This window comes from Nerophis lumbriciformis, linkage group LG20 (genome assembly GCF_033978685.3).
Source record: "Nerophis lumbriciformis linkage group LG20, RoL_Nlum_v2.1, whole genome shotgun sequence".
Taxonomy (NCBI): domain Eukaryota; kingdom Metazoa; phylum Chordata; class Actinopteri; order Syngnathiformes; family Syngnathidae; genus Nerophis; species Nerophis lumbriciformis.
Window position 1 is genome coordinate 28,593,657 of NC_084567.2, and position 18,981 is coordinate 28,612,637.

General features: G+C 40.6%; 1 protein-coding gene across 4 annotated transcripts in view; it reads right to left on the reverse strand.

Moving 5' to 3' along the window:
• The window catches only part of whrna (whirlin a), a 350,775-nt gene extending 332,139 nt beyond the window's left edge, over nt 1–18,636 (reverse strand). For all 4 annotated transcript variants that reach the window (XM_061980754.2, XM_061980751.2, XM_061980752.2 and 1 more), the window contains exon 1: nt 17,254–18,636. In XM_061980754.2, coding sequence (XP_061836738.2) covers nt 17,254–17,961 — 708 coding nt within the window. In that variant the 5' untranslated portion in view covers nt 17,962–18,636. The remainder of the gene's footprint in view (nt 1–17,253) is intronic.
• Nucleotides 18,637–18,981: the final 345 nt, after the last annotated feature.

The following is an 18,981-nucleotide window of genomic DNA, read 5'->3' on the forward strand; positions in this document are numbered from 1 at the left end:
CCAGTGACAACATTCTAATGTGATCTAATAAAACTGCTCTATCAAAGACAATGTTTTCCCAACGAGGCATGTCCCAGATGACTTGACCTCCTGTCAAGGAATTCAATATATCATCTTGTTGATTGGCTGCACGATGTCAGGAGTGGTTAGCATGGCTGCCACCCAGGTCCATGGTTCTGGGTTCAGAGACACTTTAGCCATCACTGTGTGGCGTTTAAATCGTGTTTAAGTTCAACTAATGTAAGTTAAATGAAATAAACTATTTTAGGTTCATTTTAGTAGGTGACCAAGCGTCCAAGTACAAAACCCAAAACCAGTGAATTTGACACGTTGTATAATTCATAAATAAAAACAGAATATAATTATTTGCAAATCCTTTTCAACTTATATTCAATTGAATAGACTGCAAAGACAAGATATTTAATGTTCGAACTGAGAAACTCAATTTTTTTTTTTTAAATAATCATTAATTTAGAATTTAATGGCAGCAACACAGTGCAAAGAAGTTGTCACAGAGGCATTTTTACCAATGTGTTACATGGCCTTTCCTTTTAACAACACTCAGTAAACATTTGGGAACTGAGGAGACCAATTGTTTTAACTTTTCAGGTGGAATTATTTCCCATTCTTGGTTGATGTACAGCTTAAGTTGTTCAAAAGTCCGGGGTCTCCCTTAATTTATTTTAGGCTTCATATTGCGCCGCACATTTTCAATGGGAGACAGGTCTGGACTACAGTCTTGTACCCGTACTCTTTTACTATGAAGCCACACTTGCTGAAACAAGCAGGTGCATTAATGATAACATTGCTTGGATGGCAACATATGTCGCTCCAAAACCTGTATGTACCTTTCAGCAATAATGGTGCCTTCACAGATGTGTAAGTTACCCATGCCATGGGCACTAATACACCCCCATACCATCACAGATGCCTACTTTTGAACTTTACGCCTATAACAATCCGGATGTTTCTTTTCCTCTTTGTTCCGGAGGACACAAAGTCCACAGTTTCCAAAAACAATTTGAAAGGTGGACTCTTCAGACCACGGAACACTTTTCCACTTTGCATCAGTCCATCTTAGATGAGCTCAGGCCCAGCGAAGCTCGCAGCGTTTCTGGGTGTTGTTGATAGATGGCTTTCGCTTTGCATAGTAGAGTTTTAACTTGCACTTACAGATGTAGCGACGAACTGTAGTTACTGACAGTGGCTTTCTGAAGTGTTCCTGAGCCCATGTGGTGATATCCTTAACACACTGATGTCGCTTTTTGATGCAGTTTCGCCTGAGGGATCGAAAGTCCGTAATATCATCGCTTACGTGCAGTGATTTCTCCAGATTCTCTGAACCTTTTGATGATATTAACGCCCGTAGATGGTGAAATCCCTAAATTCCTTGTAATAGCTTGTTGAGAAATGTTGTTCTTAAACTGTTCAACAATTTGCTCAAGCATTTGTTCACAACATGGTGACCCTCGCCACATCCTTGTTTGTGAATGACTGAGCATTTCATGGAAGCTGCTTTTATACCCAATCATGGCACCCACCTGTTCCCAATTAACTTTTTCACCTTAGGGATGTTTCAAATAAGTGTTTGATGAGCATTCCTCAATTTTCTCAGTCTTTGTTGCCACTTGTGACAGCTTTTTTTAAACATGTTGCAGGCATCAAATTCCAAATGAGCTAATATTTGCAAAAAATAACGTTTTTCAGTTTGAACGTTAAGTATCTTTTTTTGCAGTCTATTCAATTGAATATAGGTTGTAAAGGATTTGCAAATCATTGTATTCTGTTTTTATTTACGATTTACACAACGTGCCAAATTCACTGGTTTTGGGGTTTTTCGTTTATTTTCTAATCAGCTTGACCTAAGCCTTATGTGTTACATAAATAGATATCCATCCATCCATCCATTTGCTACCGCTTATTCCCATTTATTGAATGTGATTGAAATCAAGAATAATATTTCTAATTCAGAGTAAATATTTCAGTGGGCCCTCAGTTCCTCTGTAGTGGCCCTAAGGTCAAAAAGGTTAAAAAAAAAAAAAAAACTGGTTTAATTCATATTACAGTCACAAAGTATGATTAAACTTTATTTCAGCACTTAAAAAAAGCATACTTTAACAAAAAGTTAGGACCACTCACTATTACCGTACATATATTTGTTTTTTTTAAAAGCCCTGACTCAATACTGCTAAGCTGCAAACATATTTAGGCTAACTTGGTGTCTCTGTGCCATCATTCTGACTTTGTAGCTCCTACTCTTCATCAGAACAATCTGATTAAAAGTCTGAGGGGCACACATACATCTGATGTTGATAGTGTTTGTGTCTTCTTGCTCACGTCACATCTTCTCACAGCACAGTCGAACAAACAGAAGTCAGAAGAGACGGAGAGGATAATGCAGTTCTTAGCCCTTGACTTGTCCCCATTGTAAATCATCAATCCACTGCTTTCATAGGTCATCCCTTAATCCTCATGTGACAAGGGTTATCAAAAGTGATGTCAGCAGCCTTGCACAGAGGGGAGAAAAACTGTGTGAATGAGGATTGTGTAAAAAGCAAATACTTTTCAGTTGAACATTTCTTTATCAGCTTTGAAGTGTCTACACCAGTGGTTCTTAACCTGGGTTCGATCGAACCCTGGGGGTTCGGTGAGTCGGCCTCAGGGGTTCGGCGGAGCCTCCGCCACGGAGGTAAAGACACATCCGACTTATCGTGTAAATAAAAACTTCTCCCTATCAGCATATTATGGATACCCACAAACAATGTTACCTCTAATTTTCCATCTGATTTGCAGGTTGTTTGATTGATCGATTGAAACTTTTACTCGCAGATTGCAAAGGAAGAGAATACAATATATGAAACAGTACAGTTTACACAGTACAGTACATATTCCGTACAATTGACCACTAAATGGTAACACCCGAATACGTTTTCAACTTGTTTAAGTCGGGGTCTACGTTAATCAATTCATGGTAATGTGTGTAAGGTGTGTAATTTGTTGTGAGTTTATGCACTGTGTTGGTTTTGTTCTTTGAACAAGGTGATGTTCATGCACGGTTCATTTTGTGCACCAGTTAAAAAACATAACTTTTTCTTGAATTCAAAAAACATTTTATATTTCACTAAAGAAGGGTTCGGTGAATGCGCATATGAAACTGCTGGCGTTCGGTACCTCCAACAAGGTTAAGAACCACTGGTGTACACACAACGCTCATAGACCTATTGAAATTAAGTGTAATGTTTAACATGATACAATCTAAATTTAATAGTTTAGACAACTCAAATCTACAATATGCTAACTTAAAAAAATATATAATACCTTTTTAGTAGGAGTGCCTGAAAAAAATCGATTCATCTCCGAATTGTAATTCTTATGTATTACGATTCCGAAACAATTGAACATTTTCATATGTTTTTTTTTATTTGAACAGACGTTTAAAGAGCTATCTTCGTACTTACACTCTGCTCTTGAGGAGTAGCTTTTTTAACCTGGAACCAGTTTTGAAAATGTATATACCAGATAATATATTGCAAGAATCGGTTCAAATCGAGAATCGTGTTGAATCGAGAATCAATTCTGAATTGAACATCACCCCAAAAATCTGATTCAAATTGTATCATGAATTGTTGTAAGATTCACATCCCCACATTTAAGTTAAATGGTAATACAAATGTACAGTCAAGCAATACTGTTTTTAAATACTACTTAACAGACATCTTAAATCTGTTAAATATTTGCTTGTAGTCTTAAGTTGTACATCTGTCATCTGTGACAGAGGTCAGTACATTCAGTTCCACACTGATGGGAAACTCTTCAACCTACAAAGACTTCAGGCCAAAACCAAAGTGTTGCGGATGACTGTGCTTTGGTTGCACACTCCTACGAAGACATACAGCTCTTGATGGATCACTTTGCAGCTGCCTGCAAGCGATTCGGACTGACAATCAGTTTTGGAAAGACTGAAGCCATGGTTCAGCTCTCACCATTACAGGCTGCCAATGCACCACAACCTCCTCATCATCATTAACAATACAGAGATCAAGACCGTAGGAAAGTTCTGCTACCTGGGTAGCATTGTTACAAGCAACGGATTCCTGGACGCTGAGATGGTGCAGCGCATTGGAAAGGCAAGTGCGGCCTTTGGCGGAATGACAAAGAGACTCTGGCGAGTCCGCGGCATCCGTCTCTCCACCAAGATTGCCGTGTACAGAGCCGTGGTGCTAAGCGTACTCTTCTGTTGTTGTGAGACATGGACCACCTACCGCCGACACATCAAACTGCTGGAGCAGTTTCACCAGTGCTGTCTGCGGGGGATCTGCAACATCAAGTGGCAAGACAGAGTGTCCAACCTCCAGGTTCTGTAAAAGTGTGGCCTCCCCAGCATCGAGTGTTTGATCATCAAGTGCCAATTGAGATGGATAGGACATATTATCCGCATGGAAGACAACAGGATTCTAAAGATGCTACTATATGGACAGGTGAAGCAGGGGCATCGCGGTCAGGGAAGACCTCTCAAGAGGTACAAAGACACTCTGTAGGCAAACCTTAAGAAATGTAACTTTTGAACTCTTGGGAAGCAACAGCCCATGACAGAGCTATTTGGAAGCACCAGTGTGCACAAGGCATAAAGGATTTTGAAACCAACAGAGCAATCAACATTCAGTCAAAAAAGGAGAGAAGGAAACAGAGTTCCAATTTGAGTTCTTTCCCTTGTAGCAGCTGTGGTCGATTGTGTGCATCGCAAATTGGTTTTCACTCTCACATGAGGACCCACCCTAGCAAATGACTTGTCTGCCTACTCATCGGTCGCATCGACAGGAGATTCCATTATTATTATTACGTTAGCATTAGCAAAACTACAGGCCAGTTCCCAGTCAGTGTGACTCCTTACCTGAAACACCACTGCTGTAGTTTATTTTCAAACATGCTCAACGAAACTTACAAGAAGACTTGAACAATTCAACATACCTAAAAGGAGTAGAAAGAAGCAAATCCTAATTAGTCCCACAACTTAATTTCCATGTCTTTGCAATTACTGAAAACAGTTTGTGTCTTTATTAAAGCAGCACTAAGTAACTTTTAAACCTTCATAAAAAAAATTCATAACTTTTGGGAGGATACAGCAACTTACAAATAGTTGAATGACACCTCTGTCATGGCCTGAGAGGGTCTGTATCACTTTAATAGCACTTAGCAACGTTGAGGAGGGTGGCAGGAACCCTGCCACACAAAAAAACTACTCCCCCTTTCCCCCATTCGTTAATAAGACAGAAGTCAATGCGAACATCTATGTGCAAGTGTTCCATTCTAAACAGGGAAGTCGTAAATTCCAAGTTCCTCGTCGGAATTTCAACAGGAACGCTCCTCCTTGTTGGATTTCGGACTCAGAAAATCAGAGCATTCTCACCACCCCCGAGTTTGTTTCAAAGATGGCTGCTAGGGATGTAAACAATGATATCTGCTTCTATGATATCCTTAATTACCACTTCTGATTAGGTTTTGTCACAGTAAATCAGCCATAAACAATGTATTGTTACACGTTTATAAATGGTAACGTCACAGTAGTGTAAACTACAATTATTTCATGTGGTATATACTCTGTACGTTGTTAGTAATAGCGTCTATGTTTTCTCTTCATCCACCGTGTGTGAAGGTTGCAGAACTAGTGCATATTTTCCCATAAGTTGTTTGTATTTAGACAAGGCAAGTGCAAAAGTAGCTATCGTGGATGTGGCGATCTTGATTTCCGACTCGTAACTGGAACGCTCTCAACTCAGCTGTGACGCCATTCCAAGCTACGACTTCCCACTTCCCAGGTAAAATGGAACGCAGCCTGGTAGAAGCTGCAAAACAACCAAAGGAACGAAAAGTTTTGCCTGAGGAAACAAAAATAAGAAAAAGGTAGCCTATCCGGATAAAGGGACAGTCATGGATCCACATTGAGCTCAAAAAGGAGGGAATTTTGATGCGATGCTGCCTTGGCTCTGTTCCTGCTAAACTAGTAAGTGAATAAATAGCCACCAAATAGTTTGATAGTTTGCAGTTCCACATTGACACGACCAGCCACACAACAAACTCAAAAGTACTGTAAAAAAATATATATATTTGACAACTGCAAACCGCAAATATAAAATTTGAGTAAAATATGTAGGTTACTATTGTGAAAACATAAGTCATACTGAATCATTGTGATATTAGCGTGTCACATTGTATGTACGTGAGAGTAGTTTCTGACAATTTACGACTTCCTTCAGGCAGAATACTACCACTTTGGTCCACCTGTGCCACTAAAATCAACCGAAACTGAAAGTTCTTAAAGGGGAACATTATCACCAGACCTATGTAAGCGTCAATATATACCTTGATGTTGCAGAAAAAAGACCATATATTTTTTTAACCGATTTCCGAACTCTAAATGGGTGAATTTTGGCAAATTAAACGCCTTTCTATTATTCGCTCTCGGAGCGATGACGTCACAACGTGATGTCACATCGGGAAGCAATCCGCCATTTTCTCAAACACATTACAAACACCGAATCAAATCAGCTCTGTTATTTTCTGTTTTTTCGACTGTTTTTCATACCTTGGAGACATCATGCCTCGTCGGTGTGTTGTCGGAGGGTGTAACAACACGAATAGGGACGGATTCAAGTTGCACCAGTGGCCCAAAGATGCGAAAGTGGCAAGAAATTGGACGGAATTTGTTCAAAATACGAGGGTGTGGGGAAAGCCGACGAAAATGGTCAGTCGTTTGTTCCGCACACTTTACTGACGAAAGCTATGCTACGACAGAGATGGCAAGAATGTGTGGATATCCTGCGACACTCAAAGCAGATGCATTTCCAACGATAAAGTCAAAGAAATATGCCGCCAGACCCCCATTGAATCTGCCGGAGTGTGTGAGCAATTCAGGGACAAAGGACCTCGGTAGCACGGCAAGCAATGGCGGCAGTTTGTTCCCGCAGACGAGCGAGCTAAACCCCCTGGATGTCTTGACTCACACTGCTTCTACTGTCCCTTATGCCACCGAAGATGATCAAGAGAAGAATATTGACCCTAGCTTCCCTGGCCTGCTGACATCAACTCCAAAACTGGACAGATCAGCTTTCAGGAAAAGAGAGCGGATGAGGGTATGTCTACAGAATATATTAATTGATGAAAACTTTATTCATTACTCGCGGTATTACATAAATTATTATCCATAAACTGTGTTTACCAAAAATTTAGCTTAAAAACATTACAACACTTAAAAACAAACACATACCAATCGTTGGTTAGAAGGCGATCGCCGAATTCGTCCTCGCTTTCTCCCGTGTCGCTGGCTGTCGTGTCGTTTTCGTCGGTTTCGTTTGCATACGGTTCAAACCGATATGGCTCAATAGCTTCAGTTTCTTCTTCGATTTCGCTTAAGCCGCTGAAATCCGAGTCTGAATCCGAGCTAATGTCGCTATACCTTGCTGTTCTATCCGCCATGTTTGTTTGTATTGGCATCACTATGTGACGTCACAGGAAAATGGACGGGTGTATATAACGATGGTTAAAATCAGGCACTTTGAAGCTTTTTTTAGGGATATTGCGTGATGGGTAAAATTTTGAAAAAAACTTCGAAAAATAAAATAAGCCACTGGGAACTGATTTTTAATGGTTATAACCCTTCTGAAATTGTGATAATGTTCCCCTTTAAGTGGGGCTTTAAAGTCTTTGAAATGTTGATATTAGTGGCCGCTTTAGAGAGTAAAAAAAACATTTATAAGTAGCCCCTGTCCACATTGACCTTGTGGCCCGCTATAGACAAGTTTTATAACATTATTTTTCTCTGCTGAGAAAATGTTTGTAGCCATTATCGGCAAGTGGCCGCCATAGAAAAGGGGCAGCAAACATAGGTTTGACTGTACTTTGCAGCAGTTATTTACTTGCAGCTCGAGATGGGAATCTTTCACAATTCGATAACGATTACAATGCAGGGGTTACGATTAAATTATAAATCTGTTATTTATGCATCTTTATTTATATAGTATCAAAGACTATACACTTATAATATCTAATTATTAATACTATGTATAAAGGCTCCTCCTTTCTGTCAGGAGCAAGAAACATGGCTTGCAGCGTGACCCCAAGATGAAGAGAACAGCATGCGGAATGCAGGTAAAGATGTAATTTAATATACAAACTAAATCTAATGATGGAAGTGCACCCATAACAAAAGATGGTGCAGCTAGGAAGTGCAGACCAAAAAAAGCTAGTGCAGCTAGGGAGTGCACACAAAACATTAAACACGGCGATACAAAGCAGACTCACAGAGGTTACAGAAAACCACTAACCAATTAAATGATCCAGCTACAAACTAAGAATAGTGTTGGCATATAAAGAGAGACTGTTCAACAACCAGGAACAGGTGTGGGAGGCAGCGCTCAGCCCAGAGGAGAAGTGACAGGAGTCAAAGACACAGCAAGTCGACACTAAGAATAAGAGCGCTAAAACTAAAATAACCCCAAACCCGAGGAAAACAACACAAGTCCAAAAACTGTCAGAGGGTCATGACACATCTCACTGCAAAGGATGAGACCTCATTCTCTTTATCCCTGTTTGCATAAAAAAACAAACACAGACGGACATAGCAGTTTATCGATGCCGGCAAAGTATTTCGACTTCATTTTCATTTATTGCTCAATTGAATGACTTATTCTAGTCACCATTAAAACTTTTTCCTAGGGACAAGGGGTGTTTGTTATTAGCGTACTGGCTGCCTCCACTGCAACGCACACAAACTTGCTGTTTCCTTCAACACTTTTGATTGGCAAGGAGGCAAAGGACACGAGGCTGAACAATTCTGATCGTCACTCAAATGCCGGTGACGGTTATTTGTCACACTGATTAAAACCTCTATTTCGATTTGATATCTATTAATCGTGCAGCCCTAGCACACAGCACATCTACTTAAATATTATACATAAAAAGACTAGATTCATGAGAACTGTAGCAGCCTGCTAAATGATCAAATAAATGGCGAACAAGCATCCTTGTGAATTTAATTTCCACGTATTCTAAAACCACAGAATGCACAGACACTTTGTCCCTAGTCTCCGTAAACTTGTAGCTGAGGTGTGTTATATGTACTATCTTCACACCTATGGTTGACAGTGTTGTCGCACTCGCACTGTGGATATTATTCTATCTCCTGACTTATTAGACTAGTAGACTTCTGTTGAAATGTACAAACCATTTATTCTTTTCTAGTTTTACTACTTCACATCTCAGCCAGTTTAGCGCTGCAGCTCGCTTAGTTTGTCCTCTCCTCCTATCTATATATGTGTCCAAATCTGTGTTTTAGAACCGTCTGTATTACATTATTTACATACATTTGTCCATCAATTCACCCAGCAGGGGCAAGACGCTGATACGCATACACATCCTTTTAAAACTGACTTTGAAACCACGTTGCAAAATAGTTGTATTTGTAAATTGAGACAACGTTGATGTCTAATGTTGGATCCACATTGTTGGTTAGGAAATGACCAAATTTCAATAGTCAAATCAATGTCACAACCTGACATTGAATAAATGTCTTCAAAAAGCATGTTGTTTCAACGTTGTATTTGTGTTTTAAACTATTGGTTGGGAAAATAGCAAAATGAAATGGTCAAATCAACGTCAGAACCCAACATTGATTAAATGTTGTCTAAAAGCATGTTTTTTCAACGATATGTTTGAGTTGCTCAACATCAGGACCTAATTAAAAAAATTCCCAACATTGTTTAATTTTGTTGTGCCTGCTAGGCAAAATCGTCCATGTTTCGATCATGATGCATATCGCTTTTCCCACCTCTACTTGCAGCTATAGGGGGGAGAGGAGCACAGACATGGCTGAGTAGTAGTGTTGTCCCGATACCAATATTTTACCGATACAAAAATATTTCGGTACTTTTCTAAATAAAGGGGACCACAAAAAATGTCATTATTGGCTTTATTTTAACAAAGCATCTTATACAAACATATGTTTGTTATTGCAAGTTTGTCCTTAAATAAAATAGTGAACATACTAGACAACTTGTCTTTTAGTAGTAAGTAAACAAACAAAGGCTCCTAATTTAGCTGCTGGCATATGCAGTAACATATTGTGTCATTTATCATTGTAATATTTTGTCAAAATTATTAAGGACAAGTGGTGGAAAAGTAATTATTAATCTATTTCTTCATTTACTGTTAATATCTGGTTATTTTCTGTTTCAACATGTTCTATCTACACTTCTGTTAAAATGTAATAATCACTTATTCTTCTGTTGTTAGATACTTTACGTTAGTTTTGGATGATACCACAAATTTGGGTATCGATTCAATACCAAGTAGTTACAGGATCATACATTCAAAATCCAGGGACATATTTCCTGAGTTTATAAATATAATATAACATTTTTTTTAAACGAAAGAAGATTTTGTGATGCTAAAAAATATTGATGTAATCATAGTAGTATCGATTAGCTATGCTATTGTACTTGGTATCATTACAATGGATGTTAGGTGTAGATCCACCAATGGCGTTTGTTTATATTGTAGCATCCCAGAAGAGTTGGTGCTGCAGGGAATTCTGGTTATTTCTTCTGTAGTGTTTATGTTGTGGTGCAAATATTCTCCCAATATGTGTTTGTCATTGTTGTTTATCAAGGTTTCATTGTATGGAACATGTTGATGACAGTGTTGACATTGTTCATACGGCCACCCTTAGTGTGACATGTATGGCTGTTGATGAAGTATGCCCTTCATTCACGTGTGATCAGTGTGTTCAAAGTTAAGATGTTTGTCTTAATGGTTAATGATTGGGCATAATGAAATCTTGTGTTGACCTTGTCAACTATAGATACGTTTTTATTCAACTGTTACCATGGACCCGATGTGCTGTGGGGTGAAGTGAAGCATGTAGAGCTATCACCCGCCCTACAGGGTTGATACTTGAAATAATCGTACTTGATTTGTCTCCATGGAGACAAGGATTAGTGATATTGAAGTAGATCGCGGTACTATACTAATACTGGTATACCGTACAACCCTACTGAGTAGTGAAATATGTTATCTGGCTGCAAATGCTGATAATAAAGAAATAGCGCATTTTAACGATGGCAATATGTAGGAGTTAAATGTTGATGACACATTTTACATAATCTGTGAGCAACACAAAGACAGTGATAAGCAGAAATGTAGAACATGAATAAAAACGACCTATCTCTTATGCAATTCTTCGTTTCCTGTCCTATGGATACATAATTTGTCAAACACAACTGCTGCTGAGACACTCTTTTTGCAGACCTCACCCACATACCAAGTATTTACAGCTGCAGGAATCAATTTCCTTGAACTCAGAGATGAAAGACCATTTTGAACATGAAGGAAATTGTATTTGGGGTGAACGAGAAAAAGATTCTTGTCACTGACTAATACAGTACGAAATCAAGTTGAGCACAGACACAGCAACTATTCCACACCATCCATCCATCCATTTTCTACCGCTTATTTAGGTAACCAAAATAATACATCTCTCATTATCACGCAGCTCAGTTTTCACTACTGCAAACATGGTACAAGGTATGCAGCTACGATTGAATACCAAAATTATTATAAAATCCCCAAAAATGGCAACATTCACAGCATTACAGCAACAAGTGACTTCAAGATTGATAAGAGTGACCATTCTTTTTGCTAGATTGACCATTCATTTGAAAGGAAAACAACCACAAGCTTGAGACATTCTAGTAAGTGTGTGTAAGTGTGAGCCAGTTCTTGAAGTATCCCTAAAGTAAAAAATCTGTCTAATCTTGCAATATTTTCTCTTTTTGAGTGCAGGCACGCATCGAGGTGACATTTTACAAGAGACACAACTTAGACGAGACAGCAGAATCAAGTTGAGCAAAAAAGTTTTTGCAAGATTAGTCATAGTGTTTTTTTAATGTATAATTTAAAGCATAAGCTAAATGGACCAACAGGACAATCAACCTGGGGCTTGGTATTGGACAATAGACATTCACTGCCAAATGTGATAATGCAGAAAAAATTGTTTTTGAAACGGTTCAGCCTATTTAACCAGCCATTTGACTATGGACAGGCAAAAACGCATGGAAAAGAATGTGTTTTTAAAGTATGTGCGTTTGTGGTAAAAGCAGAACATAGTAGTTTTATAGTAGGTATAGTAATATTTTCTCTGTGTGTGTCTGTAAACATAGACTATGGGACTAGCTCCAGATGTGTCTTTTTGATATACATTTCGGCAAAATCCTTTATTAAAATCATTACTTTGGTCAGTAGGGATGTCCGATAATATCGGACTGCCGATATTATCGGCCGATAAATGCTTTAAAATGTAATATCGGAAATTATCGGTATCAGTTTCAAAATTATCGGTATCGGTTTCAAAAAGTAAAATGTATGACTTTTTAAAACGCCGCTGTGTACACGGACGTAGGGAGAACTACAGAGCGCCAATAAACCTTAAAGGCACTGCCTTTGCGTGCCGGCCCAGTCTCATAATATCTACGGATTTTCACACATACAAGTGAATGCAATACAGGTCACACTGAGGGTGGCCGTATAAACAACTTTAACACTGTTACAAATACGCGCCACACTGTGAACCCACACCAAACAACAATGACAAACACATTTTGGGAGAACATCTGCACCGTAACACAACATAAACACAACAGAACAAATACCCAGAACCCCTTACAGCACTAACTCTTCCGGAACGCTACAATATACACCCCCTACCCCCACCACCTCAACCCCTCTCAGGGAGAGCATGTCACAAATTCCAATCTGCTGTTTTGAGGCATGTTAAAAAAAATAATGCACTTTGTGACTTCAATAATAAATATGGCAGTGCCATGTTGGCATTTTTTCCATAACTTGAGTTGATTTATTTTGGAAAAACTTGTTACATTGTTTAATGCATCACAACAAAATTAGGCATAATAATGTGTTAATTCCACGACTGTATATATCAGTATCGGTTGATATCGGAATCGGTAATCAAGAGTTGGACAAAATCGGAATATCGGCAAAAAAGCCATTATCGGACATCTCTATTGGTCAGTGTTTGACTTATTAGAGTGACCATTGTTATTTTTCTTTTTTACAAGAGGGTACCAACAATTCTATAAATGTGGTAAGTGTAATGTGGTGTGAATCAGCACCATCATAAGGGATAGCAAGTAGAAACTCGCAAGATAAAAGCAGAAAACAAGATGCATTTTCAATCGGACAGTCATACAGCCAAGGTCCTGACATTGGCTCCTTTCAAATCAATCAGCACCATGCATAAATCAGTCACTCTTTTTATCACCTCATTTGCTAATGGGCTTTTATTTTTGCTTATGAAGAAGCACACTCACACTTGACACAGGGACAATAGTGCATTAGGCGGGAGTGTTCCAAGTTATACACTGTTCAAACTAAGGCAGAGCATTATCACTACTTTAAATAAATGCATTGTTTCTAGATAAAATTGATTTCATCCTTTCACCCATATTCTTTTGCTTATCCAAGGTCGTGTCTCGGGGGCAGCAGCCTAAGCACAGAAGCCCAGACTTCCCTCTGCCCAATCAATTCGTCCAGCTCCTCCCGAGGTATGTCCTGGGTCTTTCCTGTGGCCTCTTACTGATCGGATGTGACCTAAACACCTCCCCAGGGAGGCGTCCAAGGGGTATCCTGACCAGATGCCTGACCCACTTCATCTGGCTCCTCTCTATGTGGAGGAGCAGCGGCTTTACTTTAAGCTCCTCCCGAGTGACAGAACTTCTCACCTCATCTCTAAGGGAGAGCCCCACCACCCGATGGAGGGAACTTATTTCGGCCGCTTGTACCCGGGATCTTGTCCTTTCATAGGTGAGGATAGGGTCGTAGATAGACAGGTAAAAAATAGTTTGTCTGCGTTAGCGCTTATAATAACAATAACACTAATACTTGGTTAATATACAAATCATAAAATGTAAATACAGTATTGTTGGTAGTTTTGGGATGTTTTTTTTGTATTGGGCTTTATGGGCGGAATAGAGGACCTCCCATTGGCTCCGATGTAGGAAAAAAAAAAATGAGTCATATATTTCATAATGATTGTGAACGATAGGCAAAATTCCAAAAAGTGCAGTTCCCCTTTAAAGTTCTGAATTAGATTTTTTTTTTTTTAAGTATCAAAATCGTTTCACATAAATAAAATGTGACTTTTTATGTAATGGGGGGCTCCAAATAAAATTCTGCTGAGGGCCTTAATTAAGCCATGGACAGCCTAGCACCTATACCAGTGATTCCCAAACTGTGGTACTCCACCTATCCATCCATCCATCCATTTTCTACCGCTTGTCCCTTTTGAAGTTGCGGGAGGTGCTAGAGCCTATCTCAGCTGTATTCGGGCGGAAGGCGGTGTACACCTTGGACAAGTCGCCACTTCATCGCAGGGCCAACACAGATAGACAGACAACATTCACACCCACATTCACACACTAGGGCCAATTTAGTGTTGCCAATCAACCTATCCCTTTTCAATGTGTATTTTTATTTCTGTTTTAAATGTTATTTTTTAGTCTGTCCTTTGCCTCTATTTCTTTGTGGTGTACAGCCCTTTGTTTTTAAACTGTGCTTGTTTTTGAAGGGCTTCATAAATAAAGTTGGTATGGTATGGTATCCCCAGGTGCATGTCTTTGGAGGTGGGAGGAAGCGGGAGTTATAGAGGCAAAGGACAGACTAAAAAATAACATTTAAAACAGAAATAAAAATACACATTGAAAAGGGATAGGTTGATTGGCAACACTAAATTGGCCTTAGTGTGTGAATGTGAGTGTGAATGTTGTCTGTCTATCTGTGTTGGCCCTGCGATGAGGTGGCGACTTGTCCAGGGTGTACCTCGCCTTCCGCCCGAATGCAGCTGAGATAGGCTCCAGCACCCCCCGTGACCCCGAGAGGGACAAGCGGTAGAAATGGATGGATGGATAGATGGATGGATGACCTATAACAATCATGAAAGCATGGAAGGACACATTGCTACCAACTGCATTTAAATTGCACAGTTGCATAAAGCAAACAAATCGGTCGCGAAATGTAGTAACATGTTGAATTGAGAAATGGTATTACGGAATTCCTGGAATTTCGGGAAAACAGAGAATTTTTACAGTTCAAAAAACAACTTAGTTTTTGTCCTAATTAAGAGGAATGTTTTCACGGTGGAAAGGTTGAAGTGGGTTGAAAAATGTGGAAGGAGTAGTCGCCAGAAAAAAGGGTGGAAATAGGGCTTTTAAAAACCAGGAATTCTGGAAAATCCTATAATTTTTTTGAACTTGGAAAAAAAGAGTAGTTTGAATTTACAGGATGGTGGAATGTGTTGAAGGTGGAATGGTTTGAATCCGTAGAAAAATTTGGAAATGGTGGAAGTTTGAAAAATGGCCAATTCCTTTTGCATGGGAAAAATTGTCCCGGGAAACCTGGGATTCTGGGAATTTTTTTAATTTGTCAAGGGAAAGCCCGCGATTCCGGAATAAGCTGAACAGTTTGAAGTAGGAACGGTTTGAATCCGATGAAAAATGTGAGAATTGTGGAACTTTGAATGTCCCATTGATTTCAATGGGAATTTAAAAAACATTTGGGAATTTTGGGAAAAGCGGGAATTTTTCTGAAAATGGTAAAAAAAAACTTGAATGTTCTGAATGAGTTGAAATGGTTGGTGTTGGAATTTTTCAAAAATCGGTCGCGAAATGTTGAAGTATTAACATGTTGAATTGAGAAACGGAATTACGAAATTCCTGGAATTTCGGGAAAACCGGGAATTTTTGCAGTTCAAAAAACAACTTTGTTTTTTGTCCTAATTAAGAGGAATGTTTTCACGGTGGAACGGTTGAAAAATGTGGAAGGAGTAGTCGCCAGAAAAAAGGGTGGAAATAGGGCTTGGAAAATCCAGGAATTCTGGAAAATCCTATAATTTTTTTTTAACTTAGAAAAAATAGTAGTTTGAATTTCCAAAACGGTGGAATGTGTTGAAAGTAGAATGGTTTGAATCGGTTGAAAAATGTGGAAATGGTGGACGTTTGAAAAATGGCCAATTCCTTTTGCATGGGAAAAATTGTCCCGGGAAACCTGGAATTCTGGGAAATCTGGGAATTTTTGGAATTTGTCAAGGGAAAGCCCGCGATTCCGGAATAAGCCGAACAGTTTGAAGTTGGAACGGTTTGAATCAGATGAAAAATGTGAGAATTGTGGAACTTTGAATGTCCCATTGATTTCAATGGAAATTTAAAAAACATTTGGGAATTTTGGGAAAAGCGGAATTTTTTTTGAAAATGGTAAAAAAAAAACTTGAATGTTCTGAATGAGTTGAAATGGTTGGTGTTGGAATTTTTCAAAAATCGGTCGCGAAATGTTGAAGTAGTAGCATGTTGAATTGAGAAACGGAATAACGAAATTCCTGGAATTTCGGGAAAACTGGGATTTTTTTTAATTAAGAGGAATGTTTTCACGGTGGAACGGTTGAAAAATGTGGAAGGAGTAGTCGCCTGAAAAAAGGGTGGAAATAGGGCTTGGAAAAACCAGGAATTCTGGAAAATCCTATAATTCTTTTTAACTTAGAAAAAATAGTAGTTTGAATTTCCAGGATGGTGGAATGTGTTGAAAGTGGAATGGTTTGAATCGGTTGAAAAATGTGGAAATGGTGGACGTTTGAAAAATGGCCAATTCCTTTTGCATGGGAAAAATTGTCCCGGGAAACATGGAATTCTGGGAAATCTGGAAATTTTTGGAATTTGTCAAGGGAAAGCCCGCGATCCAGGAATAAGCCAAACAGTTTGAAGTTGGAACGGTTTGAATCGGGTGAAAAATGTGGAAGGTAGAGCGTTGAATAAAAGTTGAATAATAAATAGATGAATTTTGGTGTAGAAAACCATATGTGTGAATGCTTTTGGGGAGGCATAGCTCGGTTGATAGAGTAGCCGTGCCAGCAACTTGAGGGTTCCAGGTTCAATCCCCGCTTCTGCCATCCTAGTCACTGCCGTTGTGTCTTTGGGCAAGACACTTTACCCACCTGCTCCCAGTGCCAACCACACTTAGATATTGGGTTTCACTATGTAAAGCGCTTTGAGTCACTAGAGAAAAGCGCTATATAAATATAATTCACACTAAATCACATACCTAATAATTACTTCCCAAAGGCCCATTTTGTCCTCGTTATGCATCAATAGAATGAACCACTTCCACAATAAAAGCTTGTTTTGCGTGAACACGTACCTTAACTGCTTCCGCGTGAGAGACTTTGTCGAACACTTTGTCGTTGACTTTCATGATCTGGTCGCCGACCCGGAGACCCTCCTTCTCCGCCAGGCTGCCCGGTTCCACCAGCGACACGTAGATGCCCACCCCGTGCTCCGAGCCACCGCGGATGCTGAAGCCCAGGCCCTCGTTGCTCTTATGCCGCTTCATGTTGATCTGCCGCGGCTCCCCCACGGACTCGTGGATGAAGTTCCGACCGAGGAGCGGCACCAGCGGCGCTGTCCCGTCGCTGCTGGTGCTGAAGCTGTCCGGCGAGCCGCGGAGCGCCACCTGGAACTCGGCTGGGTTTTCCTGCGCCGAGGGAGTCGGGCTGGAGCCAGGGAGGCCCGCGCTCCTGCTCTCGGACTTGAGGTAAAGACCCTCCGAGGTGTACTGCTCGAAGAGGAGCTGATCGGACCGGGGGATGACGAGCCGCAGCATGGGGAGAAGTTGCCGCTTGCTGGGCGCGTTGAGGATGACATGCAGGGTCTGCACCAGGTCGTAGACGTTGCGCTTGGAGTGGTAGACATTGAGGCAGTGGATGAACTGCTCCCTCTCGAAGTCGTTGAGCAGCAGGTTGAGCGCGTTGTGGAGCTTCCGCACATTGGCCGACAGCGTCCGCGCGCTGGAAGCCACCGAGTTGGCCGAGGAGCTGAGCGACGCGCGCTCCGGGTCCGCGGCGCTCATGCCGGGCAGTGTGACGGAGACACCACGGCGCGGAGGTCGGAAGCGGGGAGGGGTGAACGGGGGGGTTGTCTAGGGATTAAGACCCGCGCTCGGCATCGTTATAGACCAGACTTGGTCGCAAGTTCAACAAGTAAGACGCAAATTAGCAAGCACTAAACGGCGCGTTTTTACCGTAATAGCAAACGTCGTATACATACAGTCATTATACAGCTTAGTCGTATTTTTAGCTTCGCGTCCGTACAGCTTCGTCATATATTTAGCTTAGCGTCATTAGCCCCCGTCTCGTTGTCTCAAGGGTCAGGTGGCCACCGAGAAGCTGCTAGAAGCTTCACAGAGCTTCTCGACGAAGACAAAATAAAAAACTGTAAATCCTCAGAATATCCAACAATTTGAAAAACGTTGAGGGGAAAAATATCAACAATAGACAAAATTATATATAAAAAGTTCCTTCTCAGGTGTCCAATTCCACACGACGTCAAGTTGGTGAAAATAAGCCTCGCGGCAGCTCTTTACTACCCAAAAGTGAAGCTTGCGTGGGGTTTTAGTGCGTGTGTGTTTTTATATTTAGCTCTCTCCGTGTTGCTGGTCGCCTCCACTTCCCACGCGTTACTACAGCGACCTGGCTGCGAGTGGAGCAGCAGCCTGCTTCCGAATCCGAAGCTCCTCAGTCAGGAAGTGACGTCACCACAGCTCCTGAGAAACCTCCCGCCCCTTTAGCTGCGTGCCTGTGGCGAGCCTAAGCTAGTAGGGGCAAAGAGAATAGAGAGTAATGTATCTTTTTATGGGCAGCACGGTGGAGGAGGGGTTAGTGCGTCTGCCTCACAATACGAAGGTCCTTAGCAGTCGTGGGTTCAATCCCGATCTTTCTGTGTGGAGTTTGCATGTTCGCCCCGTGACTGCGTGGTTCCCTCCGGGTACTCCGGCTTCCTCCCACCTCCAAAAAAAACATGCACCGGGGGATAGGTTGATTGACAACATTAAAATTGGTCCTAGTGTGTGAATGTGAGTGTGAACGTTGTC